At 44.1% G+C, this 27,291-nt stretch overlaps 2 protein-coding genes across 3 annotated transcripts in view; both read right to left on the bottom strand.

Annotated features, from left to right (window-relative positions):
- The window catches only part of Haus6 (HAUS augmin like complex subunit 6), a 32,923-nt gene extending 31,076 nt beyond the window's left edge, over positions 1–1,847 (bottom strand). Inside the window, exon 1 of the mRNA XM_027400378.2 lies at positions 1,463–1,847. Within this exon, the coding sequence (XP_027256179.1) occupies positions 1,463–1,590 (128 nt within the window). The 5' untranslated portion in view covers positions 1,591–1,847. The remainder of the gene's footprint in view (positions 1–1,462) is intronic.
- A 2,596-nt stretch (positions 1,848–4,443) lies between these two features.
- Plin2 (perilipin 2) lies at positions 4,444–26,921 on the bottom strand. 2 transcript variants are annotated; one of them, XM_027400380.2, is made up of 9 exons: positions 26,770–26,921; positions 25,514–25,569; positions 25,236–25,431; positions 21,557–21,639; positions 18,954–19,239; positions 17,017–17,198; positions 15,295–15,429; positions 14,135–14,425; positions 4,444–4,814 (listed from the first exon to the last, which is right to left on the bottom strand). In XM_027400380.2, the coding sequence occupies exons 2-9, from the start codon at positions 25,541–25,543 to the stop codon at positions 4,734–4,736; spliced, it is 1,284 nt and encodes a 427-aa protein (XP_027256181.1). In that variant the 5' UTR covers positions 25,544–25,569; positions 26,770–26,921; the 3' UTR covers positions 4,444–4,733. The 2 variants fall into 2 exon arrangements, with proteins under 2 accessions (XP_027256181.1, XP_027256180.1); XM_027400379.2 differs by lacking the exon at positions 4,444–4,814 and having other exon boundaries at positions 13,560–14,425; positions 26,770–26,920.
- Between the last annotated feature and the right edge of the window lie 370 nt (positions 26,922–27,291).

The following is a 27,291-nucleotide window of genomic DNA, read 5'->3' as shown; positions in this document are numbered from 1 at the left end:
AAAAAGACGAAAAAAATAGAAAAAAGAAAACAAGATGAAACAATTAGATAGGGGCAAGCGGAAGATAACCAATGTATCCCAAGTTCTTCTTGTCCTTCATGAGAAACATGAGGGAGACTGCCTGCAGGCCTGTTTCTGGAAATTTCAAGTTGCAACACCCTATTAGGGTAGCATAACTGAATGTGAGGGTCCTGGAAAATGCAACAGTAAGTTTCTGAACATGCATCTGGTGGTAAGTCAGAAGTGTTTCTGTGATGCTTGCCCATGTTGCATCATGTAATAGCTCCACTGCCTTGGTCCCAAACAACAACATGCATACACTCTGGGCTGTGCATGCCAACACTCACCCCAACAGCTACCTGAAACATACTACTGAATGTTGTAATGGCCATGTTGTTACTATACAGATCCCTGCTTTTACAGTGGCACGAGCTTTAAGTATCAAACATAGCATGTCTTCCAACTAATGATGAGACATGAGTGTTGAGACAAACTCTCACTATGTAGCCATGGCTGTCCTTAGACTAGGCTGGCGTCGACCCTGCAGCAATTCTGCCTCCCAAGCGTTGGGATTATGGATTACAGATATGTACCATCACCTTTGGAATGCCTGATTTTAAAGTGCTGTCTGTGTTTCTCTGTTACCGTCTGGAGTTTTACACACACACACACACACACACACACACACACACACACACACACACACACGACCACTAAATGAACTTCCAAGACTCTGGAGTTTTACACACACACACACACACACACACACACACACACACACACACACACACACACACACACACACACACACACACACACACGACCACTAAATGAACTTCCAAGACTCTGGAGTAAATGAGACTCTGGCTCAATTGCCAGCACCCACAGAGCAGTTCACAACTTCGTAACTCCGGTTGCAGGGGAATCTTACACCTTCACATAGGCATACAAAACACCAATGCACATAAAAGATGAAAAAGAATCATTTAAAAAAAATGTTCCAAAGCGGGAAAAAAAATGTCTGGAACCAGAAGTCTAAGAAGCCCAGGTCTAAAGTACACAAATACAAAGTATTTCGTTTTGTGCCTCAACAATAACAGTGATGGCAAAAGGGGAGGGGGTAGCGGCTTTTGCTTTTTCATTCTAATATGCCACGATATTTTTGCTGTTGTTGTTAGCTGTAACACTGTAACATGTTTTGGTTCCCCCGACTCGAAGTTAAACCCATAGTTAACTACTTATAATACTACTTATGATAGTTGGCCCGAGCCTCCCACCAACTGCAGACCACAAAGGCAGGGTTTAGCTAGCCCCGCGGTTTTGCCCCCAACAGCAGGGCACTCCTAAGGCGCTCCCCGCCTTACAATGGTGACGAACAGTCCCAGCCACAGGCTCGCAGCCGCGGGGTTTTGCCGCCAGTAACCGGCCACCCGGGACCGAGCCCCCGCCCTGGTCTCCTTACTCTCCAAGGTGCGCGTGAGACACCATCTTCCCGCCGACAGTGACGCCCGGGCTCGGATCTAAGCCCAGAGCCTGCAGGTACATCCAGAGATGCTGCTTCTCGAAATCAGTGTCCCGGGCCGAGCTCATCCTCTCGGTAGGCACTGCGACTGCGACGAGGGGAAGCGCCGGCTCCAGAGACCGAGAGGACCCTTGCACCCCTCCTACAGACAGCCCCGGGTGGCGGCAACCCCTCCGCTGCGGCCGTCCGCTACCTCCACGCGGGAAGCCACGCCACCACAAAAGGCCAAGCGGCCCAAGAAAACAAGCCAGCGACAACGGCGCCACCCGTAAACCGAGACTCCCGCGCTTGCGGAAGAGAACACTGCGCCGGCGCCTCACGACTTCCGGGACTGGTTGTCCTGAGAGGACTCCCGCCATGCAATGCGCCCTTGTCTTCTCTGAGAAAACTACAAGTCCCACAGAGCATTGCGTGGCCAGACTTGCTCCAGAATGCAGTAACAGCTATTTTTGCTGAGACGGTGGGGCTATAGGTTCCGGAGTCTTAGAATTTTATTTTAGGTTGCCCAGAATGTGATTGCTGATAGTTTGGTAAAGGTTACACTGTAAGCCCCTTGTAATAACAGCCCTGAACAAATCACCTTTTCCTTTGGGTTTTTTGTTGGATTTTTACGACAGGGTTTCTCTGTGTAGCGCTGGCTATTGTGGAACAAACTCGAGGCTGGCCTCGATCTGACAGTGCTGCGAATAATTTTTTGTTTGTTTGTTTGTTTGTTTTTGTTTTTCGAGACAGGGTTTCTCTGTGGCTTTGGAGGCTGTCCTGGAACTAGCTCTTGTAGACCAGGCTGGTCTCGAACTCACAGAGATCCACCTGCCTCTGCCTCCCGAGTGCTGGGATTAAAGGCGTGCGCCACCAACGCCCGGCTCTTTATGGTTGTTTTAAGACAGAGTTTTACTGTGTAGCTCTAATTGACCTGGAACTCTGTATGTAGCCAAAGCTGGCTTCGAACTTGCTGTAATCCTGTACCTACCTCCCTTGTGCGGGGATTACAGACCAGAGCCACCACATCCCGCAAAGCTGTTATTGTTCACCTTATCCCAGTGTTTGGCAAAATTTGTAATATCAAATGTTTCTTTTGTGGTGGAGGTTGGGAATTGAGACAGGGGCTTCTTTTAGCCTTGAACTCCCATTCTAGTGGAGGATGACTTTGAATTCCTAACGACCTTGAATTCCTAATTCTGCCTTCACCTTCCAAATGCTGGGATTAGAGACTTATTATTAATTATGAAAGCTTGGCTGGTAGCTTAGACTTGTTCTAAGCTCTTATAACTTAAATTAACCTATTTTTATTAATTTACTTTCTGACTTGTGGCTTTATTACCTCATCTCCATATTGCCCATCCTGCATGCTCTGTGTCTCATGGCATCTCCATCTTCCCAAAGTCCACTCTGCCCCCCAGATCCTGCCTAGCTATTGGCCATTAGCTTTTTATTAAACAAATCAAAGTGGCACATCTTCAAAGTGTACAAAAGGACTATTCCACAACAATACTGGACAAAAACAAGACTGAAAACCAGCTGAGCAAACTCTAACTCCATGTCTGATGTCAAAATGCTCTTCAGCTCTCCAACCCCTTTCAGCTTTTCTGACTGCAACGCACTTCTTTCTCTTGGGCTGGTTCTACTGACTGTTAGCAGCTCTCCTCGGTAGGTTCCCACGGCTCTGGCATCTCTAACATCTTGGGATCTCCAAGGCAATTCAGGCTTCAACTTCACAGCTTCGTGCAATGGCCTCTACACTACGCCTCCATTTGGAGACATCACTGATACATGCCCAGCCTCAGTGGCTTTCCTTAGTCTTGGGGGCAAATTCCATAACCTGGTTCTTCTATCCTTAACTGTAAAGCCAGAACCACATGCCCGAAGATGCCAAGTTCTGCTACTTATTGTGGCTGGAACACAGCTCCCTCATTCAATTACATCTTCACCAGCTTTCTGTCCCTCACTGCCTAAACTTGGCTGTCCTTGAACTTGCTCTTTAGACCAGGCTAGCCTCAAACTCAGTAATACCAACCTCTACCTTCCACGTGATGGGATTAAAGGTGTGTACCACCACACCCATCTCTAAGCCTTTCTCTGGTTCCTATTTACAAGTGGGAAATTTAGCTCAGTGGGATCTTGCCCTGAGGTCACTACTTCCCTTTATTCTTTCTTAATCCACTTATCTGTTTGAACACAGGATTTAGCTCTATTCCACTTCCTGGTACTCCTTTTCTCCTCAAAATTTACATTTTGTAATTTACCCTGCTCAGCTTGCTTCTTTTCATTATAAATCTTCATTAGAGCTATCATTAATTGTTGTGGAATAATCTTTTTGTATACTGTGAAGATGTGTCTTTACTTTCTTCACTTAGACTGGTCCTGAAATTCTTTTCGTCAGCATAGTAAAGCATCCTCCTTTTACCTTAAGCAGGGAATTCCTCAGGCTCCCGGTGGCTTTGCTTAGCCATGTCCCCACCCCTGGTGACAATTTGCATTTTACACATGAGAAAATTAAGGTACCAAGAATGAAGCAACTTGATTAACGTTACTCATAAGTAGGATAGATTCGAATTTGTGGTCTATGCTTACCCTGTTTCCTCCTAGTTGACCAACTTTTGTTCATTCGAATGGCTATTTCTAGAATAAGGGAAAGCTTTAGACCATGACTGGCTGACCCATTGAGCCCTCCAAAGACACAAGTATGCTGTTACCAAAAGAATGTCCTAAGAAACAAAATGTAGCAAATATTCAAATTAAAATATTAAATATTAATATTGAATATTAAAATATTCAATTAAAAAAAGTAGACTTTCTGATCAAGGATTACACTACCAAGGTGTGTGTGTGTGTGTGTGTGTGAGTCAATTTTCTCCTTTGTCATGTGGGTCCTAACAGGTCAAACTCAGACCATCTACCAGCAACCACATTTACCCACCAAGCCATCTCACTGGCCTACAGCCATTTTTATTGTAGCCATTTCAGAAATTAAACATTAAGGAATTATATAAAATGATACATGCTGCACAAGATCTCTTACAAAAGTTCAGGTCCATTAACAATTAAGATCAAACAGCCAAAAAAAAAGTAGATTAACATTCCCTAAAGCCACAGGAATAAACACAGGTGCAAATATAAAAAATTGATACACAATACATTTTCAACAAAAGAGTCTATCTTTATGTTGCATTTTGCCCTAAGAGGACAAGACTATGAGTGCATGATCATTGGCTCAATCCTCCTCTTCCAAAGGTATAATATCAGGAACTTCATCAGTCTCAGATGTCAAATCAACAGCAGTGAAATCAAGCGTCTGTAAAAGAAGAACCTTAGTTAGGGTTTTTATTGCTGTGAAGAGACACCTTGACCATGGCAACAACTTTTTGTTTGTTTTTTCAAGACAGGGTTTCCCGTTTGGCTTTGGAACCTGTCCTGGAACAGGTACCCGAGGGAGTTGAAGACTGTTTAGAAAAGCTACAATGAAAAAATTCCACACTCGATCAAAGACTTGGGGGAAAAAACAAAAGAAAACCTAGCCCACCAAGCAGGGACTCAGGTGGGAGTCCCTCCGGCCTGCAGCTCAGGCCTAGGCTGGTGACTTCAAAGTGATTTGTTCATGAATTCTCCCCACATGTAACATGACATGTTATGTATGTATGTATGGACACCAGTATGTAACATGAAAAATAAAAGCCCAGAGATAGATAATGAGGTTCAAGCTGATGTTCAGATAAGCAAAGCATCTACCCACTAGCTCTTAACTCTACCTCAAACTGAAAGGGTGATTCTGGCTCTGCTTTGTAGACCAGGCTAGCCTTAAATTCACAGAGGTCCACCTGTCTCTGCCTCTGGAGTGCTGGGATTAAAGGTGTGTGCCACCACAACCTGGTGACCACCCCAACTCTTATTGGGCAGAGTCTCATGGTAGGGAGCATGGCAGCAAGCAGGCAGACATGGGTCTGGAGAAATAGCTGAGAGTACTAAGTCTTGCAGACAACAGGAAGTTAAGGGGAGTCACATTGAGGGAGTGAATCTTGAGCAAAAGAGGCCCCCAAAGCCCACCTCCAGAGTGATGCACTGCCTCCAACAAGGCCATACCTCCTAACAGTGCCACTCCCTTTTGGGGCCATTTTCTTTCAAACCACCACAGATTCAAAAACAAGCACTCACTTCTCTGTGTTGACTAAGGTCAAAGGTAAAACAAGCAGCAATGAAGTGAAGTAAACATTCCGGTCCAAAGCAGCTCCTTGTGCCTCTACCCCTGGAATGCTGAGAATATAGGCAGGCACCATACCAGTTTGAAACTTAACTAGGGAACTAACAAGGTACACGCTATTAAAGTGTTTTTGTGGTTGTTTATTGTGCCAGGTGCTCATCTTTAATCCCAAATACTCTGGAAGCAGAAGCAGGCAAATATCTGTAAATTCAAGGCCAGCCAGGTGTACATAATTAGACTATCTCAAAAAATAGTGAGGAGCCAGGCATTGGTGGCGCACGCCTTTAATCCCAGCACTCGGGAGGCAGAGGCAGGCAGATCTCTGTGAGTTCAAGGCCAGCCTGGTCTCCAGAGCGAGTGCCAGGATAGGATCCAAAGCTACACAGAGAAACCCTGTCTCGAAAAAACAAAAAACAAAACAGAAAGGGAGCATTTTGAGTTCTTCTTCTTTTTTAAATTACAATGTTCCACTTCTCTAGGGCTTGTCTTGGGACTGAGATGACAATTTTTTTTTCTCTAATTTTGAAATACAACACTCAGGAAGCGAGGCCAGGGTGGGTAGTAAGCTTAAAGCCAGACTGGGCTACATAGAGAAAACTTGCCTCAAATAAAACTTTGAAATAGTCATCATAGATGCCAGAGTTATAGCTCATTGGTAAGGCTTGTGCTTAGCAATCTCAAAGGCCCTGGATTCCACTTCCAATACACAGAAAGCTTAGCTAAGAGGAAGATAAAGGAAGAAGGAGTTGGGGGTAGTGCAGACCTAGACTCTTCCCAGCAAAAAAGAACAGGGGAAAACTAATGGCCTAATTGCCAAAACAACTAACAACAACAACAAAACAAACAAACTCTCAAAAAAGAAAGGTTGGATTATGGAGTTAATGTTTTTACCCTGTAGCATAAATAGACATTTTATTTGAATGAGAAAAGTCTCTGTAGTGAATGACATTGATAGCTGGACTATGTTAATGCAACTGAATTACATAGCAGAAATGTGGCTCACAAGAGCCAGGCATGTGGCTCACACCTGTAATCCCAGCGTTTAGGTGAGGCAGTAGATCAGCCTCAAGTACGTAGCAAGTTCAAAGCCAACCTGGCTTGCATGAAAACCGATGTCTGAAACAAATAAAAAGCAGGCTAGCTTGAGCTACACAGTATCAGGCCAGATAGAGATACACAGACAAATCCTGTCTCAGAATGATCAAAATAAAAATGTTTATATACGGCATGTGGGTGTGGATATACATGTGTCCACACTTGAGACCAAAGATTGATGTCCCGTGTCTTCCTCAGTCATTCTTCAACTTAGTTTTTGAGACAGAGTCTCTCATCTCATTGACTTGGTAGGCTGGCTGGCCAGTGGACTCCAGGTTCTACCTATTTCATAATCCTATCCATCCCCACCAACACAGGGGTTTCAGACCATACCACAACTCCTGATTAAAATATGGGTGCTGGTGATCAAACTCAGGTCCTCATGCTTGTGACCTGGTCACTTTACCAACTGAGCCATCTCCCCATCCCCAGAATGGTAAATTTGAGGCTTGGTATATTGTATTCCATAACAATATGGAAAAAATGTGGGGCAAGGGGACAAGGAAAGTCTTATCTATTCAACAGGCCCCTTATCTCTTTTGTGTTCTTCACTGTACTTTTCCCTAAGAACTCAGGAGCTGAGAGAACTGTGCATCTGAGGTACAACTTTCACTAATTTATTCCTTAAGTTTTTCATTGAAGGAGTAACTTGCATTCTAGCTCTTCAGGAATGTTCACTTTGCAAAGGTTCTATCAACCTGAGATTCACAGAGGCCAGCAGTGTTACAGAAATTGGTCTGAAGCATCAGCCAGGAAAGCCACCTATCATGTTAGCCTTTTTAGGTTAAAAGATACACTTGTTTAGCTTTCTCTCTGAGCTATTGTTATTGAATGTATATTTTAACATCCACTAAACTTTTTGCTTTTAATACTGATTCCTTTCTATTTTGCTATCTTATTAAATCTATTTAATAACAAAATATTTGTGTGTATGTATTTGTGTGTGTGTGTGTGTGTGTGTGTGTGTGTGTGTGTGTGTGTGTGTGTGTGACTCCATAGCCCAGAATAGCCTCAGACTGGCGGCTCACTATATTTATTTTTATTAAGTATAAAACTGAACATGTAGCCATAATACAAAAGATATAACAAGCCTGGCAGAGGTGGCACATGCCTGTAAATCCCAGCACTCAGGAGGCAGACGCAGGCAGATCTCTGTGAGTTTGAGGCTAGCCTAGTCTATAGAGTGAGTTCCAGGACAGCCAGGGATACACAGTCCCTATCCTGGAAAACAAAACAAAAAGATAGAAACAGAGGGTTTTTCTAGATGCCAAACATGAAAGCCAGCTATCTCCTGTCAGAGGATTAGAATGCTAAAAGGGGAAAAGATGCATGCAGACATCAGTAACACATTGCAGCAAGTTTCCACTCTGTTTGTTAGTTCTTTTCTACCTGTATCCGAAGTATCCAACTTAGGAGATGAAGAATAAAGCTAATATGAGCTCACTTGTGCAAGGGGATTAATAAACAGCAGTGACCTATGTAGGGGATGCTGTAGCCACATCTGCTTAGGGGCTGGGTAAAAGTGTGCCTGACCATGCCTGCGAGGCATGAGTTGGTCAGGTGGCTGGTTTCTGGTTCCGGTTTTGCTGCCCGCTGGCTGTCTAGGTCGCTGTCTAAGTAAGGCTTTTCCCTATTAAAATCCCTTGTATCTCTCTCTACCTGACTCCGTATTGGTAATTTCCTGCCATAGATCTATATATCAATACTTTGCAGATTCTTTGTGGAATGTTGGATGCTTCTCTTGCAGAATTCTAGTGCCTAAAGCCAACAATACATCCACCTCCACCAACACCAACACCTCCTCCAACACTTCCTCCAGTATCCCCCACCTCAACACACACACACACACACACACACACACACACACACACACACACACACAAACACTTAAGGCCTTAGGTTGGTTTAAGAGTTAAGAGTGTCATATGAACAATTCACCTTCCTTATAGCCACACCAACTCAGTGCACAAGTTTCTTTAGACTATTAGGCTGTCTCCAACTCTACTGTGAAGGAAACCGGGAGGGAAGGGGCAGCAAAGAGTAGGCATGGTCTATGATGTATGGTGAGTTTAAGTTCTAAGTTAGTGATCTTGCCTACCACCTTTGCAGGGCTTTGGGAAATATATCACAAATCATTTCCCAGAATTAGAAAATACATACCTGGGACTGGGAGATGGTCCAATGGTCAAGAGCACTGGCTGCCCCTCCAGAGAACTGGGCTTCAATTCCCAGCACCCACGTGGCAGCTCACAACTGTCTGTTACTCCAGTTCTAGGGCACATAACACTCTCATACAGTCACATGCAGGAAAAAACAACAACAACAACAACAAAAAAAAAACAATGCACTTGAAAATAAAAATAAATTTAAAAAAGAAAATAGATACTTGTTTCATGGCCAGGGACAAGCATTTATGTACTGTCAAAGCAGGCCTGTAAGAAGTGTTTTGCTGAAAACATCAGTGATGGAAGGTGGAGTCAGTATGACAGGCACACTGTGCCACTAATGAGGTAGCCAGAGATGCTTATTATTTTTTGCAAGCTGTTCACCATGCAAACCCTAGGGGGCACCATTCAGACAATGCACAGCACAGATGCACATACTTGTTACCACAAATTTCCAGAAGATGGCACTAAACATATTGAGGGCATAGTGCTTCTCCTGGATTTATGATCAAACTACGGATATGGAAATGCTATCTATAGGGATTTAATGTGTGTGCATGGTGCTAATAGTTATGATATAGGTCCAGGAATTGTTTTGGAAACAGATTGTAAATAATGAAGCAAAAAATACATACAATTTGAGTTTGTTACATAAAAGTAGTTTAGATTTTTTTTTTTAATTTGTGGGTGGAGGTCAGAGAACGACTTGTAGGAGTCAGGTCCCTCCTCCCAAAGTGTGGGTCCTGGGTATTGACTTTGTATCTTCAGGTTTAGTAGCAAGTGCCTTTACTGGCTGAGCCATCTTGCTGGCCTGTAGTTTGGATATATAATACAATAGTAATAATAATAATAATGCAAATATTTGAGGAAACCTCTCCTCACTCTTTAATGGGCTGTGTTCGAGCTTGAGGGTGTGCTTGTAGGAACCTTTAGTTCTGCCTCACTTGTTTTACCTTTACTGAACAATTAGGAACAGCTGAGTGGGCTGACACACACCTGTCTCCACTCACTTGCTCAAAGTGGGATGCTCTGCAGAGCAATGCAATGGCAGAGTCCATATCTTATACACTCAGGAATCCACTCTCTCTCTCTCTCTCTCTCTCTCTCTCTCTCTCTCTATATATATATATATATATATATATATATATATATATATCCTGGTACTCTGTAGAGCAGGCTGGCATTGAACTCAGAGATCTGCCTGGCTCTACCTCCCGAGTGCTGAGACTAAAGGCATGTGCCACCATACCCAGCTGAAATAAAAGATTTTTAAAGACACCCCTATCCTCAATATTTAACTTCTATCCTTAGAAGCACCACTGATCTGTAAAAGATGAGAAAGCTAAAGAGATTAGCAGACAGCACTCCATATACTCTTGAGATGTTTGTTTGCACAGGCTAGCCCACCAGAGTTCATGTAACTATGACTCACTCACTGCCCTGACCTGTAAGACACCATGTTAGGATATCTGTTAAAACTAAAGTTTCTGTCAGTTTATGCCATGATGAAGCTATAAGATTTGAAGACACCAAATACTGATAAGCCAATGAAAAGCATGCATGCTTGCACAAATTCTCTACAGAAAGACACAGGCAGACAAAACCACAACCAGTGTACACAGGTCATGACAAGCAGCAGGAGTTCCTTCTAAAAATCATCTGCATTATGGTCTGGCTTTGCTGCTTTGTTTTTGACACAAGATCTCTCTGTGTGGTTCTGGCTGTTCTGGAATGCCTTGAACTCAAGAGATGTGCCTACCTCTGCCTCCCCTCCCGAGGGCTGGGACTAAAGGCATGCACCACCACCCACAGCTCTAGTCCGCATTCTGTTGCTCAGGAATAAAGAATTTCAGACCTGTCTCCTTTTCATAATCAATTTAATTAGCACTGAAACTCTTGTCATATACATTCAGAATTAAGCATTATGACACATGCCTGTATTCTCAGTCCTCAGGAGATTGAAGGCAACCAGAGCTGTGTAGCAAGATCAGTCTCAACAAGAAAAAGCATGCATGTAGTTATTACATATGAATTCTCCAAGCCAGGTGTATATAGCACACTGACAGTTCCTGTACTCTGAAGGCTGAGTCAGGAAGATTGCTTGAGTCCAGGAGTTAGACCCACTTGGGTAGCACAATAAGACCCCCATGCCAAAAATAAAACTCTTGGGCCAGTGAGATGACTCACAGGATAAAAGGCACTTGCAGTCAAGTATGATGAGCTGAGTTTGATGGGGAACCCACACGGTAGGGGAAAATGAACTCCCACAAATTGTCCTCTAATCTCTATGCCCATCTGGGCACCCATACACCCACACTAAAGCAAATAAATGTAAAAAGCATTTTATACCCATATATACAATTATTCTTATCAAGTGAAATAAGCTACCCACATACTTCTGAGGTGCAGAATGGAAAGATTATGGCTAATTTGAACTAAGAAAAAATTAAGAAGCAAAGACCCATGAACAATCTACCTTTCCGGAGTCAAAAGGTCTTTAACTGCCAAACAAAGACAGCTACCAGGAAGCCAGCAAGTCCTAGCACCCCATCAAGGGCACGGGTAAAGTCACACCCTCTTTCTTTCTTATTTTCATGGGAAGGCATGAGCCAGGGCAGAGACCACCTTCTTATAATTCAGTTCAAGTGAAGGGCAGCCCCACTCACTTCTTAACATGACAGGCAGCATGTGTGGCTCTAAAATTTGCTTTCTTTCTTTTTTTTTTTTTAAACATTCTATTTTTCAGCTATTACCTTATACATAGGGGTATTTTGTTTGATGGTATTTATGTGTACCATGTGCATGCAATGCCCACAGTGACTAGAAGAGACCACTGGAACTAGGCTACCAGCAGCTGTGGCTACTAGGAATGGAAATCAGGTCCTCTGCAAGAGTAGCCAGTGCTCTTAACCAATAAGGCATCTCTTCAGCCCTGGAATTTGATAGTTACATGTAGTCTAGGCTGTCCCTGAACTTGTTTTGTAGGCATGGATGAGCTTGAACTTCAGCTTTTCCTGTTGACACTCCAAAATGGTAGGATTACAGGAGTGACCACACCTCCTTTTTGAGTGTTACAGACTGAACCCCGCCAGGGTTTAGTGCATGCCAGGAAAGCATTCTACCAGCTGAGCTACATCCTCAGCTTGCATTCACAGTTTTGAAAGTTTTATAAGACTGCAGCTTTGTTCCAAGGAGACTCATGACCAGCTCTAAACAACAGGTCACCCTTAAAGGGACTAGAAGCTTGGCTACCATAGACAGATTGCTTAGACTTTTACTTCTAATTATCTTCACATGGCTTCATATGGGCATCTCACCAATGACTGATGGAAATTGTTTTCTCACAGAAAAATAGCCCAGCCAAGTGGACAATGAGCAATCTCACTTATGACTTATTTTTAACTGGGCTCTTGGGGAAGAAAAAAATCTGCTGTCTTTCTTTTGGGGAAAGTGATGCAAACCACCCAATTGCTTCGTGCCTTTCTTTATTCCTTTTCAGCAAAGCAGCCCCCTGAGAGTAGACTTTTTTTACTGGCTTAAAAATCCCTGTGGGGCAGGGTGGATGGAGAGAAGGCCCATCTGAAGAGAACTCTGCCTTTTTCTCTTGCACAGAACCAGGGATTTGATTCCTGGGCATCTACATGTTGGCTCATAAGACTAGTGCCACCATGGTATCATACCCTGTTTTTTTGTTTTCTGTTGAGTTTTTGTTTTTTCCAGGCTCAAAAGAGTGTACCGGGAAGTATGCCCATAGACTGTTTTCTGGCTTTTTTAGATAGTATCATGCCTTTCTTTCTTTTCCTTTCTTTCCTTATTTTATATGAGTGGGTGTTCTGTCTACAAGTGTGTCGGATCCTCTTGGAACTGGAGCTACAGTTCTGAGCTGCCATGTATGTGCTAGGAATTAAATCCAACTAGTGCTCTTAATCCTTGAGCCATCCCTCTAGTCATTCCCCCTTTTTACAATTTATTTAAAAAAAAATAAGACACCCCACACTTTTTTGTGTTTTTGTTTTGGACACAGGGTTTCTCTTTGTAGCCCTGGCTGTCCTAGAACTTGCTATGTAGACCAGGCTACCCTCAAACTTAAGAGATTCATCTGTCTCTGCCTTCTGAATGCTGGGATAAAGACATTTGCCACCATCCCCTGGCCTGTGTGTGTGGTGTGTGCATTCTTGTGCATAAGGAACTCAGAGAACAACATTCAGAGTCAGTTCTCTCCATCATGGGGTGGGTCTTGAACCCACGTCATTAGGTTTGGCAGCTAGCACCTTTACCCACTGAACCCTTTTACTGACCCTTTATTACCTCTATGGGGGTTTCCCTGCTGCCCAGGCTGCTCTCAAGTCCCTGGGTTCAAGTGGTCCTCTCCCATCACCCTTCTGAGTAGCAGTAACAGTGTGTCCAGCCTCATATTATCTTTGGATTTGTTTGACATCTTCAGATCAGATTTTGTCTTCTAATGCTATGGCCCTGCTGAACTCCCCGACAGGCCAACTGGAATTCATGTATGTGCTTAAAAATGTCATGCAGATCAAGCAGGTCAATGGAAGCAACACACAAAGCCCACATGACAATGACATAAAAGTGCTCCATCCTGCCAAAAATTTTATTGGGTCCAAAGATGGCATCTCTTCATAGAGAATAAAAAAAATAAATTCAAGTTGCACAAGCATGTGCCTTGAGATGAACAAAGATGAAGCCTGCTCAGAATACACAGGAGCAGATGTCAGGTCAGAGTGGAAGCCACATGAATGAATCTTTATTCAGTACAGACAGACATTTACAGCTGATAGATAGCACAAAGGCCACAGACAAGAACATGTAAGTGCACCTGGCTAGGCTCTCATGTGCCTAACACATTCCATTTACCAGCCAGGGAAAAGGAACTCCTGTGCTAACACCAGCACTTTTACAGCTCTTAATTCAGCCACTAATGACCATAGTGAGGACCTTTGTTTGAACTAGCTGCTTTTCCAATCTAAAGTCACCCATTCGGTTAATTTCAAAATAGCAAAAGCTGTCACCTAGCTACATCATGCACTAGTGACAAGGACAGGTTTAGTGAGTTTTGAGCTCAGACTGCTGGACCTTCTGGCTGGTCTTGTCTACCTCTGTACTCTGAGACTCAGTCGACTGAGGATAAAAGGGACCTACCAGCCAGTTGAGAGGTGTGTTGTTAACAAGGTAATCCATCACATCATCTAAGGATTCCTTCATTTTCTGCAGCTGCCCCTTGCTAGACGTGAGGAAGCCATCAGACACTTCCTTAAAGGAGGCAGCATTGCGGAACACTGAGTAGATGTCACCCGCCATCACCCCCAAGTGGCTGGCCTGATCTTGGACGTTCTGTGGTAACCCTTGGACGTTGGACAGGAGAGTCTGGCATGTAGTCTGGAGCTGCTGGGTCAGGTTGCGGGCGATAGCTAGAGTACGTGACTCGATGTGCTAAAAATAAAACAAACTCAAGAATTAGCCATGGATCTAACAGTACTATGTATGATTTAGTCCAAACACAGTATGCTGGTTGTGTACCTATACAGACATCCAAGACTCATACAGCTGCTTTGACTGCTGGTTGTTTGCTTCTTTTTCCCCAGGGAGGAATGCTCTGTCACTGAGCTAAGCCCCCAACCAATTTGATTTTTTTAATAACCCTTATAACGATACTGTATGCAGCAGCACTAATCATATTTCACAGCTAGGAACATATGCTTAGAATTTAAGTAATTCACTCTATTAATAGTTGGAAAGTAGCTAGGTGGGAGATTTGAACTTGTGACTGCAAAGGTCATCACCTTAAAATGAAGAACAGCAAGTAGGGGAGAGCAGACATCAAAACGTACACTCCCTATTGTTATCTTAATTTAGACATTCTATTCTCAAGAAGATGCAATATGAACAAACAATTGGTACTGATTTCAGAGGCACACTGGCACTGGGGACACAAAGAACCATTTCATCATTCGATGGCAGGAGCTTGTATCACTAAGCTATACTCCAGTCTGCTCCTTTCTTCTAAAAGTAATATTTAAACTACATTTATTGTGAGCACTTACGCAGAGGTCAAAGGAGAACCTGAGGGACTTGGTTATCTCCTTTTACCATGTGGGTTCCAGGCACCCTTATCTGCTTATTCATCTCACCAGCCCCTTTCTGTATTTTCAGATAGGCCTAGGCTAGCCTTGAACCTGTTATCCTCCTGCCTCAACACCCCAGGTGGCTGGGATTCCCTGTCTGTGCCACCAGGCTGGGCTGACAGAAACACATACTGTGAGGATTCGTAGGGAAACTGATAGTGAAAGACTCTTTCTTACCTCAGCACAGTGGGACTCGTCAGTGTCATCGTAGCCGATGCTTCTCTTCCACTCCAACCACGAGACATAGAGCTTATCCTGAGCACCCTGAATTTTCTGGTTGGCACTGTGCATGTTTTTCCTGGCAAATTCAATCTGTGATGAAAATAAAACAGGTGAGCGCAGTCATCCCTTCCTTTGCCATCTGCTTGCAGCTCTGTGGCATACACAGGTAACATAGATACTACGGATTGCTGGAAGAGCTTAATGACAGCTGCACTTCCTTATTGAATTGGCAGTCAGCCAAGTAGCAGTAGCTCTTCATTGCCTCTATGCAACTATTAAATTGCTGGTGCCAAATGTGTCTCCTGTTTAGGACAGGTAAAACGTTAATACAGTTTATATTTGCACAAAGGGTAAATGAGAATTAAAAGAAGAAAAACACATGGGGAAAATAGTGGGAAAAGGCCAGACATGGAAAAGGCCAGGCATAGTGGTACATGTCTGAAATCCCAGCACTAGGGAGGCAGAGGCAAGAGAATTGCTACAAGTCTGAAACTAGCTTGGTCTGTGTATCAAGTTCTGGGCCAGCCTGAACTACACAGCAAGACTTTGTCTCAAAAGCAAAGGGAGAAAGAAAAAAAAGAGGACAAGAATTCAGCCTCTCTTCCTTGTCACCAACCATCTGTTCTTCCAAGAAGAAACTGATGTTCAGCACTGTACCTGCCATTCTTTAACTTGGCAATCTTTAATAACGCACAATAATCTATTGTGATGTATTGCACAAACCCACCCCTACCCTTGCTGTGCACTGTTAGTGTCTCTTCCAACTGTAAAGGAAGTATCCGAAAGGCAAATTTCCAAGAGAAAAACTGCACAAGATATACATTTATAACTTCCTAGAATATCCCGCTTGTTTTGTTTGTTTAGTGGGGTTTTTTGTTGTTGTTGTTTGTTTTTGAGACAAAGCCTTAGTCCTGGATGTCCCAGAATGTGAGATGTAGACAAGGCTAGCCTCAAACTCACAGATATCCCACTACCTTTCCCTTCCTGAGTGCTGGTATTAAAGTAAGTGGGTTTTTTGTTGTTGTTTATTTGTTTTTTTTTTTGACTTACTTTTTTTCTTTGTTTGTTTTTTTGAGACAGTGTTTCTCTATGTAACAGTCCTGCCTATCCTGGAATTCACTCTGTAGACCTGGCTGGCCTCAAACTCACTGAGATCCACCTGCCTCTACCTCCCAAGATTAAAGGCACCATTACCACCCAGCTTGCTTATTTTTATGTTATGTATATGAGTGTATGTCTGCATGTATGTATGTATGGGTTCTCTTGGTGCCCTCAGAGGGTGTTGGATCCCCTGGAACTAGAGTTACAGGTGCTTCTGAGCTGGTGTGTGTGTGTGTGTATACTGACAACCCATCTGGGTATTCTGCAGGTGTAGCAAGTGCTCTTAACTTCTAAGCCCTCTTTCCTGCCCCACAGAAGTTGCTCTTATCAGCCCTGGGGTTCTGCAGAAGTTCATAACCCTGTCTCTGCATCTTTACCTACAGCATCACATGCTGCTGTGTCACAGGACAGTGAGGTAGGTGGCTGTACTGAGCCCCATGAGATCTAGTTTTATTTCCTTTCCTAGAGTCATCTGAACATGCTCCACTTTTCCACTGGGCTATTCATATACAATACTGAAATTCTTAAATTTCCTAATTATATCTACTCCCACCCTTAAAAAGTCACCATACTCACCAGATGAACAGTGGAATGGAGCTGAGAAATGGTCTCCTGGCTTTTCTGTTTGGCATCTTTAACTCTGCTGAGAGCCTGCTGATACGCCCGGGAGCGGAGCTTGGTGGACAGGGACCCCAGCCTTACATAGTAACTTGGCTTCTGAACCATATCAAATCCTTCCACCTTTTTTGCTTCTCTCTCTGGAAATAATGAACAAAAAGGAAAAGTGGAAATAAACAAGGGATCTCAGTTGTGATCCCAACAAAGATGTTTCAGTTCCCTGAAACTGTTCACCTCCACTGTTGGGTTCACCACCCTGACTGTATGTTATATATTTACACATACATACATACATGCATGTGTTTACATATGTTCCCTCCCATCAGCATGAACTTCTTAGCAACACAGACCCTGGTATACAGTACAAGTAGTAATGTTAACTAAGGACCACTATCCACTAAAGCTAGTCTCAAACCTGCTATATAACCAAGAACGGCTTGAAACCTTTTAAGTTTTTTTTTTTTAAGATTTATTTATTTTTTAGTCTGTGTGTATGAGCGTTTTGCCTCCATGTACATCTGTGTATCAGATGAGTATGTGGTACTAGATCCCCTGGAACTGTAGTTAGACAGTTGTGAGTCCCCATGTAAGTCCTGAAAATTGAACCCAGGTTCTTCCACTGAGCCATTTCTTCAGATCCTGGCTTTAAATTCTTGATCCTCCTCCTGCCTCCTGCCCCCCTAGTGCTGGCATAAGCCTCTACAACCCCGATTTTTTTTTTTTTTTTGAGATGTGTTCACTATGCAACCCTGGCTGGTCTGGAACTTAACAATGTGCACACCTATAATACCATCACTTAAGAGATGGAGACAGAAAGATCAGGAGTTCATCTACCTAGTGAGTCTGAGGACTGTTTGGGATCTGTGAGACCTTGTCTCAGTAAATAAATAAATAAATAAATAAATGGCAAAGAATGTGGTAGAGACTAAAGGATCAAAGTCCTCCTCAGCTACATAGTAAGTTCAAGGCCAGCCTGGGTTAGGTGAGACCCTGTCTTAAAAGAAAAAAAAAAAAAAAAAAAAAAAAAAATTAAAGGCCAGAAACAGGGCTCAGTGGGGCAAGGCACCACTAAGCCTGATGACTTGAGTTTGGTCCCCAGCACCCACACTGTGGTAGTTTGAATGAGAATGGCCACAGGCTTTTGGTTGAATACTTGGCCCCCAGTTGCTGGAACTGTGTGGGAAGGATTAAGAGGTGTGGCCTTGATTGAGCAGGTCTGTCACAGGCAGGCTTTGGGGTTTCAAAAGACTGGTGCCATTCCCAAGTGTGCTTTCTCCACCTCTAGCCTGCTGATCAAGATGTGAGCTCTCGAGTTGGGCAGTGGTGGCACACACCTTTAATCCCAGCACTTGGGAGGCAGAGGCAGGCGGATCTCTGTGAGTTCGGGACCAGCCAGTTCCAGGACAGCCTCCAAAGCTACACAGGGAAACTCTGTCTCAGAGAAAGAAAAGAAAAAAGGTGTGAGCTCTGGGCTGTCCTGCCACCATGCTTTTGTTCCACCATCATGGCTTCTAACTCTCTGAAACCCTAAGTCCAATTAAACGCTTTCTTTAATAAGTTGCCTTGGTCATGGTGTTTTGTCACAGCCATACAACGGTGACACACAAGCAGGACACAATCAGCCCCTGCAACTTGTCCTTTGCCTTCTGCACATATACCACACACAAAATAAAATGGAATTTGATTAATTAATTAACTAACTTAAAGGTGGATGGCAGCTTCGAGCTGGTTATGGTGGTACACACTTATAGGTAGACAGTCAGATTTCCTTGAGTTCAAGGCCAACCTGGTCTACATAGAGAATCCAGGGCTAGATAGTGAGACTGGTCTCTAAATAAATGAACGAAGTTTTTAAAAGGGAATCAAAAATAACTTCAGCAAAAAAGTGCCATTACCCAGCTCCTCCTGAGTGAGAGGGAGATACTGGTCTACCAGCAGCTCTGACTTGGCAAGTGCATTTTCTACTCCGCTGCTCACAAGCTGCACCATCCGACTCCCCAAAACTGTGTTAATGCTGCCATTGACCACAGACTTGGTCCTCTCCACGCTGCCAGTAACTGCTCCTTTGGTCTTATCCACCACCCCTGTGATAGTGCTGGCTACAGAATCCTTGGCCCCCGCCACAGTAGTCGTCACTGCATCTTTTGCGCCAGTTACAGCACCTTTGGCATTGGCAACAATCTGTAAGAATCAGAACAGACAAGCAGGCTTGTGAGAAAAAATGGGCGAATACACACTTATGCTTTTACAAAGGCTGCAGGGTTAAAGATGGGCTGAACAAGCCCCTTTATTCCCGGTCTTAGGCATGGAATTAAGATTCAATGAGACTAAATGGCTCTGTCAGGTGTCCTTGTCCTACCATCCATCTACTCCTTAAGGACTGTTGTATGTGCAGACACACATGGAATTAATTAGTTTGAAGTAGTTTGGGCTTTGTTGTTCTTGTTTGAGACAGGGTCTCACACTGCATTGCCCTTGCTGGCCTGGAACTCAGATCCAACTGGCTCTACCTCCTGAAGGCTGAGATTAAAGGCGTGCACCACTATGATTGGCTTTGCCCACTAATAATTTATCTTAGAAGCCTGGGAGGCCAGCCTGGTCTACAGCCAAGGCTATGTGGAAAAACTGTCTCAAAATACAAAAATAACAAAAAAGAATTTATCTTAGGGCTAATAAGATGTCCTGGCAGACAAAAGGAAGTGCTACTGAGCCCAGAAAAACTGAGTTCTACCCCTGGAACTCACATGGTGGAAGGAGAGAAACAATTCCCTCAAGCTGTCTTCTGACCTCCACCCATACACTTTGGCACAGACACTCCCTTTTACTCCACAAAAAGTTAACTTACATTCAGTATTTTTCAAAACTTCATCTTATACTGGACGTGGTGGCGCATGCTTATAATCCCAGCACTCAAGAGACTGAGGCTGGAGTTTTGAGTTCTGATATCGAGGAAACTTCGACTCAAAACCAAAATACAACCAAAAGCCCTGGGTTCAATCCTCAGCAGCTCCTGCCCTACCCGCCCCCCCAAATGAACAATCTAGGAGATGTTTTACAATGTTACATTGTAAACAAAAGTAGGAAAAAAGCCACTGAAGAAGGGTGGTAGGCTGGGAATGTAGCTTGGTTAGGAGAGTATGTAAACAAAACACTGGGCATGGTAGTCTACAAGACTATAGCCCCAGCACTTGGGAGGTAGAGGCAGGAGGATCAGAAGATTAATGTCATCCCTACCTACAAAGGGAGTTCAAGGAACAGCCTAGGCTAAGAGACCCTATAGCCCCCCAAAACAAAAATGCAAACTTATTACCTATTGGTGAGATTATATAACTTTAGATATAGCTCATTCAGAAGTCACACCATTCATTCCAGAAAGGAAACTGCAGACCAAGCTGAACTTGGTCCTCTAGGTCCTGGCACTTAGGGTTGTCTAGGTTATAGAGAAGAATGATAGGGAGAAAAGACAGCAAGAGATACAGGGGAGGGTGGCACATACCCACAAGGAACAAAACTCTCTAATTTACCTCTTAATAAGATCCCAATTTATGAAGCTTTTGGTTTAATATCCCAACCAAACTTTTTATTTAGTTTGAAATACAGTAAGTTGAGTATTTTTGTTGTGGTGTTACAGGTCAAACTCAGGGCATTATACACACTAGGCAAGCAATGAGCTATAACCCCAGTTCATAAGTTATGCTGGATATTATAAACAAACCATCAAATCTCCCCTCACCCCCTTTTTTTGAGAAAGGGTGTAGCCCTGCTGGCCAAGAACTTGCTATGTACACCAGGCTGGCCTTGAACTCACAGAGAACAGCCTGCCTCTGCTTAGAACCCTGGGATTCAAGTCATACTAGCCAACCATTCATCAAAATTTAAGTACCCCAATGGAAAAGAATTCCTATCTTTACAATAGCCTCAAGCAACATAAGTGAAAATTTTAAAGACACAAAGTTTTCTAAAAGTTGTATCCTGAACTCATCTATATAAATGGTGAAAGACACAGCCTGGTTTTCCCCTGGTTATTTTGTGTAATGCTGTATTCTTAACCAGAAAGGAAAATTTATGGTATTATCTAAACTACAGGATCACTAGGATGGATGAGGCAATCATTTTGCCAACACTGACTAGCTGTCAAGATACATGGGGTTCCTACCAGCATTGCCCAAAGCCAGCCCTGACCAGCTCTAAGTTGTACATACATCCAGCACCATATGGAATCAGTTATTTAAGAGCAGTTTCACAGAGGGAGCCAAGTTACAAACTGAGAGAGACTGGCCTATAAAAGCATTCTAACCAAAAGTGGCAGTTCCTCTCTGCTTCTTGGACTTAACCCGACAGCAGTTCAGGAAGTCAGGCAACCACCATGACTTCTCCAAAACCACACCAGCCCAAGCTTAAGGGCAAGCTATTTGTGTGTTTGTGGCACAGAGAGCCTGGACTAAAGAGAATATGAACACATGCCAAGCAGCAAGCCGAGACACTGTCCCAAGCTCACCTCAGTTGTTGGCTGATTCAGAATAGGCAGTCTTTCCTCGATCTTGTCTAGCCCCTTGCAGGCATAGGTATTGGCAACAGCAACTGCAGGAAATATAGGAAACACAGGAAAAACCATTAGTACAGGACAAACACACAAGACAATACCTTAGGGCTTTTTTACAATAACAGCAAGGATGCAGTTTTGTTTTGCTTAAAACCACAGAACCTGCTTCCTGGTCTCTCCAGCTCTGACAAGAGGAAATCAGGTAGGTTGCTGGCGACTTCTCACCAGTGACAGGTAAATAAGGGGTTGAACAGGAAAAGCAGCTAAGGAAGAAGCCCCTCAATGTCAGGGACAGAGTAGGCAAGCTTCCACTGAACCTTCCCTCAGGAAATAAAGTAACAGAAACTCTCAAAATTCACATTTCCAGGCTGGTTGATCCCTATTTATCTCAGTACACAGCAGTACATTTTGAGATCTCAGCAGTGAACAGTAGCACCCTGAATCCCCCTAACAAGGCCCAGATTTCAGTCTCGGCATCCCCCTTAAAGATAGCAGGCCAAGCATTCACACCAAATCCGTTTGAGAATTAGTATTGTTGGGATAGCTTCTCAGAGGAGCCAATGTGTTGTGGAATATATATATATATTTTTTTTCTTTTTTGGGTTTTTTGAGGCGGGGTTTCTCTGTGGCTTTGGAGGCTGTCCTGGAACTTGCTCTTGTAGACCAGGCTGGTCTCGAACTCATAGAGATCCACCTGCCTCTGGCTCCCGAATGCTAGGATTAAAGGCGAGCGCCACCACCACCCGGCAAGAATAATCTTTTTGTACACTAAGATGCTATATCACTCTGACTGGTTTAATAAAAAGCTGAACCGCCAATAGCTAGGCAGGATTTTCTGGGCAGAGAGGATGCTGGGAAGAAGGAAGTCACCAGTCAGACACAGAGGAAGGAGGAAAGTAGCGTGGGCAGTACAGAGTAAATAAAGTTAATAAATTAATGTAACTATTAATTAAAGGTAGTAAATTAATAGGAGTGTGCTAATTTAAGTTATAAGGTCTAGTTAGAAACAAGCCTAAGCTATCACAGCCGAGTTCTCATAGTTAATAAGAAGTCTCTGTGTCATTTGGGAGCTGGCTGATGGGACAGAGAAAGACTAGCTACACCATGGCCCTAATTTACTCTCTGGAGACTGATTCAAATGTTTGTCAAACGTAGTTCATGGTTTTGGAGAGATTTGGTGGTGGGAGTGTAAAATGGTATAGCCACTTGGGAAAACAATGTGGTGATTCCTCTAAAATTGAAAAAAACAATTTAAATATGTATAGGTGGGTGTTTTGCTTGTGTGTATGTCTGTGCACCAAGTGTACAAGCCTGGTGTCTAAGGGAGGCCAAAAACTTCATTGGATCCCCTGGAACTAGAGCTACAGATAATTGTGAATCACCATGTGGGTGCTAAGAATCTCACCAAGATTAGTCTCTCCAGCCCCAATTCCTCTGAAATTTAAACAGAGTTACTAAAGACCCAGCAATTCTACTCCTAAATACATACTAACAAAACTGAAATTATTCACCTCAAAATGTGTACACACATATTGTGTACAGAGCATCATTCATCACCTTCCCACAGTAAAAGCTACCTGATGAATGGATAAAATGCTGGGGCTGGGGAGATAGCTTAATGTTAAAGTGCTTATCACAAAAGCCTGAAGACCAGAGTTGAGATCTCCATAATGTGGATTGCAAGCCCTCTGTAATTATAGTCTCTGCACAACCAGGAAACCAGGAGAACAAACAGGCTAACCTCAGTAGCCATGTCAGTGAGCTACAGTTTTTGATTGAGAGACTCTACCTCAAACGTGAGTGATCCAGGGTGATTCCTGGCATCAATCTCACATCTCCACATGCCTACACACAGAAACACACTCTGACCTAGCAAAGTGGGGAAGAGTATTGTCCTGGCTGGTTTTTATGTCATCTTGACACAAGCTAGAGTCATCAGAGAGGAGAGAACCTAATTGAGAAAATGCTCCATAGAATCAGGCTATACACAAGCCCATCGGGCATTTTCTTATTTATCGATTGATGGGGGAGGGCCCAATGCATTGTGGGTGGGGCCACCCCTGAGTTAGTGGTCCTGGGTTCTATTAGTCGGCTGAGCAAGCCATGAGAATCACTCCTCCAGGACCTCTGAGTCAGCTCCGCCTCCAAGCTACTGCCCAGTTTGAATTCCTGTCCTGACTTCCCTCCATAGACAGTGATTGAGGTTATGTAAGCCAAATAAACCTTTTCCTCATCTAGTTGCTTTGGGATTTATGGTGTTTCATCATAGCAACAGTAACCCTAAGACAAATATAGCTTATGCACACAATGCAATATTATTCCTCAATAAAAAAGGGATTAAGTACAGATGCAACATGAACATCTGTCATGGCTATGAAGCATATGCAAAGCTATATCACAGATCGGTCTTGAAAACCTCTAAGATAAGTGAAAGAAGCCTGTGGTAGAAGACCATTTTTTATGACTCTGTACCAGATGCCAGAAATAATCTCATATAGAAATAAATTAATAGCAACCTGAGGGGTAGAAGGAAGTGGAGACTGATTGCTGATGAAAATGCACTTGCTCTCATAGTTTGCAGTTCTTGAATGGAATCCAGGGTCTCTCATACATGCCAGGAAAGTGCCCTACCGTTGAGCTACAGACATTTTTAATTTAAGTAGATTCATTGTTCAGTGTGCTTTTCTTATCTCAATAATGTTAGTATTAAAAACACAAAGTTTTGGACTAATGATGTAGCTCAGTGGGTTGAGTGCTTGCCCAATAAGCACAAAGTTCCATCCCCAGGACTGCATAAGCCAGGCATGTTGGTTTAGGCCTGTAATCTCAGCCATTTGAGAGGCTAATGTAGGGGGATATCCTGGAGTTTGGGGGCTAAAGTTACATAGTGAGTTCCAGGCCAGCATGAGCTACAATGGGCAATCTTGTCTCAGAAAGAAAAGTCTGGGAAGGCAAGACAGCTCAGTGAGTAAGGGTGCTTGCTGCCAAGCCTGGTGACCTGAAATGATCCCTGTTGTTCTCTGACCATGCCTATGGCATGCACTACACACAAACACAGACACATACAGATGCAAAATAAATTAAAATGTAGTCAGTTCATCCCCTGGATGATTCCTTTGTAATTTCAGGTGCTAACACGAAAGCATTTTTGAAATTTACTTTTTTTTTTTTTTTTGTCTTGAGACAAGGTCTCACTCTCTAGCTCTGCCTAGTCTGGATTTTGTTAGGTAGAGCAGGCTGGCCTCCACCTCCAGAGTTTGGGGACTAAAGGCATACAACACCAAGTCCAACCTGTTTTTCTTCTTTTTGAGACAGCGCCTCTTGCAGCCCAGGCAGCCTAGAGTTCACTATGTAGCCATGGCTTGGCCTTCAGCTGACACTTCTCCTCCACCCCCTCTCCAAAGTGTTGGGAAGACAGGTATGAGCCACCATGCCTGGCTGGGACATTTCTATTAGAGTAATGTGAGTGAACATGCTACAAAGCAGTCCCTTTGAGACAATGAAGGTCACCAGACAGTTTCCAGGTAGAGGCAGTATTGTGTTTCATGAGGGCCTGAGGGTTCCCTGGTGTTAACTTGGAACTCACACTACCTAGTCCCTTGGGTCCAATATGGACTAGCAAATGTGAACTCACTCTGTGGCTCCAGCTTCTGGATGATGGGCATCGCACTTGTCACAGCCACGGAGGTCATGGTCTTCACGCCTTTCTCTGCCATCTCACACACAGATCTCAAATAAGGATACTGGTCCTTTGTACTGACATAAGCAGAGGACACGAGGTCATAGGTAGAGCTCACCAAGGGCAAATTGGCCACCCTGGTCACCACACTCTGCAATCAGAGAGGAGTGGATATTAATGACTCAAAACAGAAGACAAAAAGGAGCCAAGAAATAGGTATTTAAAAATCATACCGGTTGTGGATCAACTGCAACCGACGCCATTTTTCCTCCTGGAGAAAAAAAGAAACCTGGAGAGAAAAGAAACTGATTTCAGAACACCGGGAAGCCATTCCTTCCCCAACCCACAAAGATGCTCAATTTCAGCAGAAAAAGTTTCAGTTTCCCACCCTGTAACTCAGAGCCCTCTGCAGGGCCAACAGTCTGCCACTAGGTGAGGCTACAGAGCAGTTTAAGAACTTTCCATAGGAAGAGCAGTCATTGACACACGTCCCTTCTCTTAACCGGACCACTAGAAATACCTTTGAAGGGCAGCCTGTTTTCAAACATGCTAACAGAAAGGCAAACAATTCCATTCAAACAGAAGACATCTTGCTTCCCCACACACCAGCCCTTGATTATTAACTTGTAAAGTAGGCAAGGCTGGCCTCCGACTCATAGATGATTAAAGCCATGTCCTTGATTTACTCAAGTCTCGGGCAGTCTAAAGCACAGACTGGCCCTCCTAATTCAATCATCCTAGTGTTGGGATTAGGCACAGGCCAGTCACCACGCCGGCTCACAGCCTCGGGACTTTCAGACTGTGACACTTTAGTGTTTACCATCGGTATGAACAAGACTGAAACTAAGGGCAGTGGACTCCTTGTGCCTATTGAACTCAAGAAGGAGTCGCTCCACGGAATTTAGGAACGTCTCGGGACAAGAGCGGACTATAAAATCTAGCACCCCCAGTGACCCACACCCACACGAAACTGCCCAGCAGCAGAACCTGTCTAGACACAGCTCAGCCTCTTGCCAAAGGTCCCAGTTCCACAGGAAACAATTGCCCTGAAGGCGGAAGCTTCGAGCAGTATCCAATCCATAGTGAGGCCCATAAAATAACCCTTTACAACGTTCTCCGAAGGTATGGTGGTGCTATAATCCCTGCGCTCTGAGGCAGGGTAAGAGCACGAGGCTAGCTTGGGCTGTAGAGAGCCGGAAGGCAGATGTGGCTGCCTAGTGAGACACTAAATTAGGAAAACGAGACCATTCCCATTATGCACCCCCATGAGTACTTCTGTAAGGAGTTTCCTTTTAAATAATGCCTCTGCAGGACAAATGCCAAGTTGCTCCACCACAGACCAGACCGAAGTGCAAGCAGAAAGTAAACCTCTAGAACAAAAGCGAGAGCTTTCCCAGCCAGCCCGGGCCACCACCGGTTGTTGGAGTCCGGAAGCCCAGAGCCAGCAGAGCGGCAGCTGCTAGGGTGCCTGACCTAGTGCAGCACTTACCTAACGGCCGGGAGAGCAGAACAAAGAGCAAGTCCGCACGCACGGTCTAGCCCGCAGCACACCAGAGAGGCCCCAGCGATCACTAAATACTTCCTGGCTGCCCCGCCCAGGCCTCCGCGACGCGTCACAGCCTAGCCGCCTGGGGCAACTGAACCCTACAGCAACGAAAACCTGGCTGGGCTGGGCCTCTGGAGCCGCCCAGAAAGAAGGGGAACCCTGCCGGGACGAGCGACCCCGGCCTAATGCCAGGAGGCCAGAGACAAGGCCGGGCGAGGGGACCCCAACCTAGTGTCAGGAGACTAGACGCTTCCCTGGCAAAGGACTCCAGTCCAGTGCCAGGAAATCCCAGCCCAGTGCCAGGAGACCCGGAGACCTTCGGCTGTCCTCTCTCTTAGGTCAGGGGTCTTGCAAAAGTCGCGTAGCAAAGGTGCAGAGCACCTTGGGATTTTGGAAAATACAAACAAATTAACAAGAGCCTTCAGGAAAGAAGGCTTCAGAAATGAAGTCGTAGTTCTACCTTTT

Source organism: Cricetulus griseus, chromosome 2, assembly GCF_003668045.3.
Source record: "Cricetulus griseus strain 17A/GY chromosome 2, alternate assembly CriGri-PICRH-1.0, whole genome shotgun sequence".
Taxonomy (NCBI): domain Eukaryota; kingdom Metazoa; phylum Chordata; class Mammalia; order Rodentia; family Cricetidae; genus Cricetulus; species Cricetulus griseus.
Note: the sequence above shows the minus strand (reverse complement) of the source record. Positions and strands in the feature narration are given on the sequence as shown.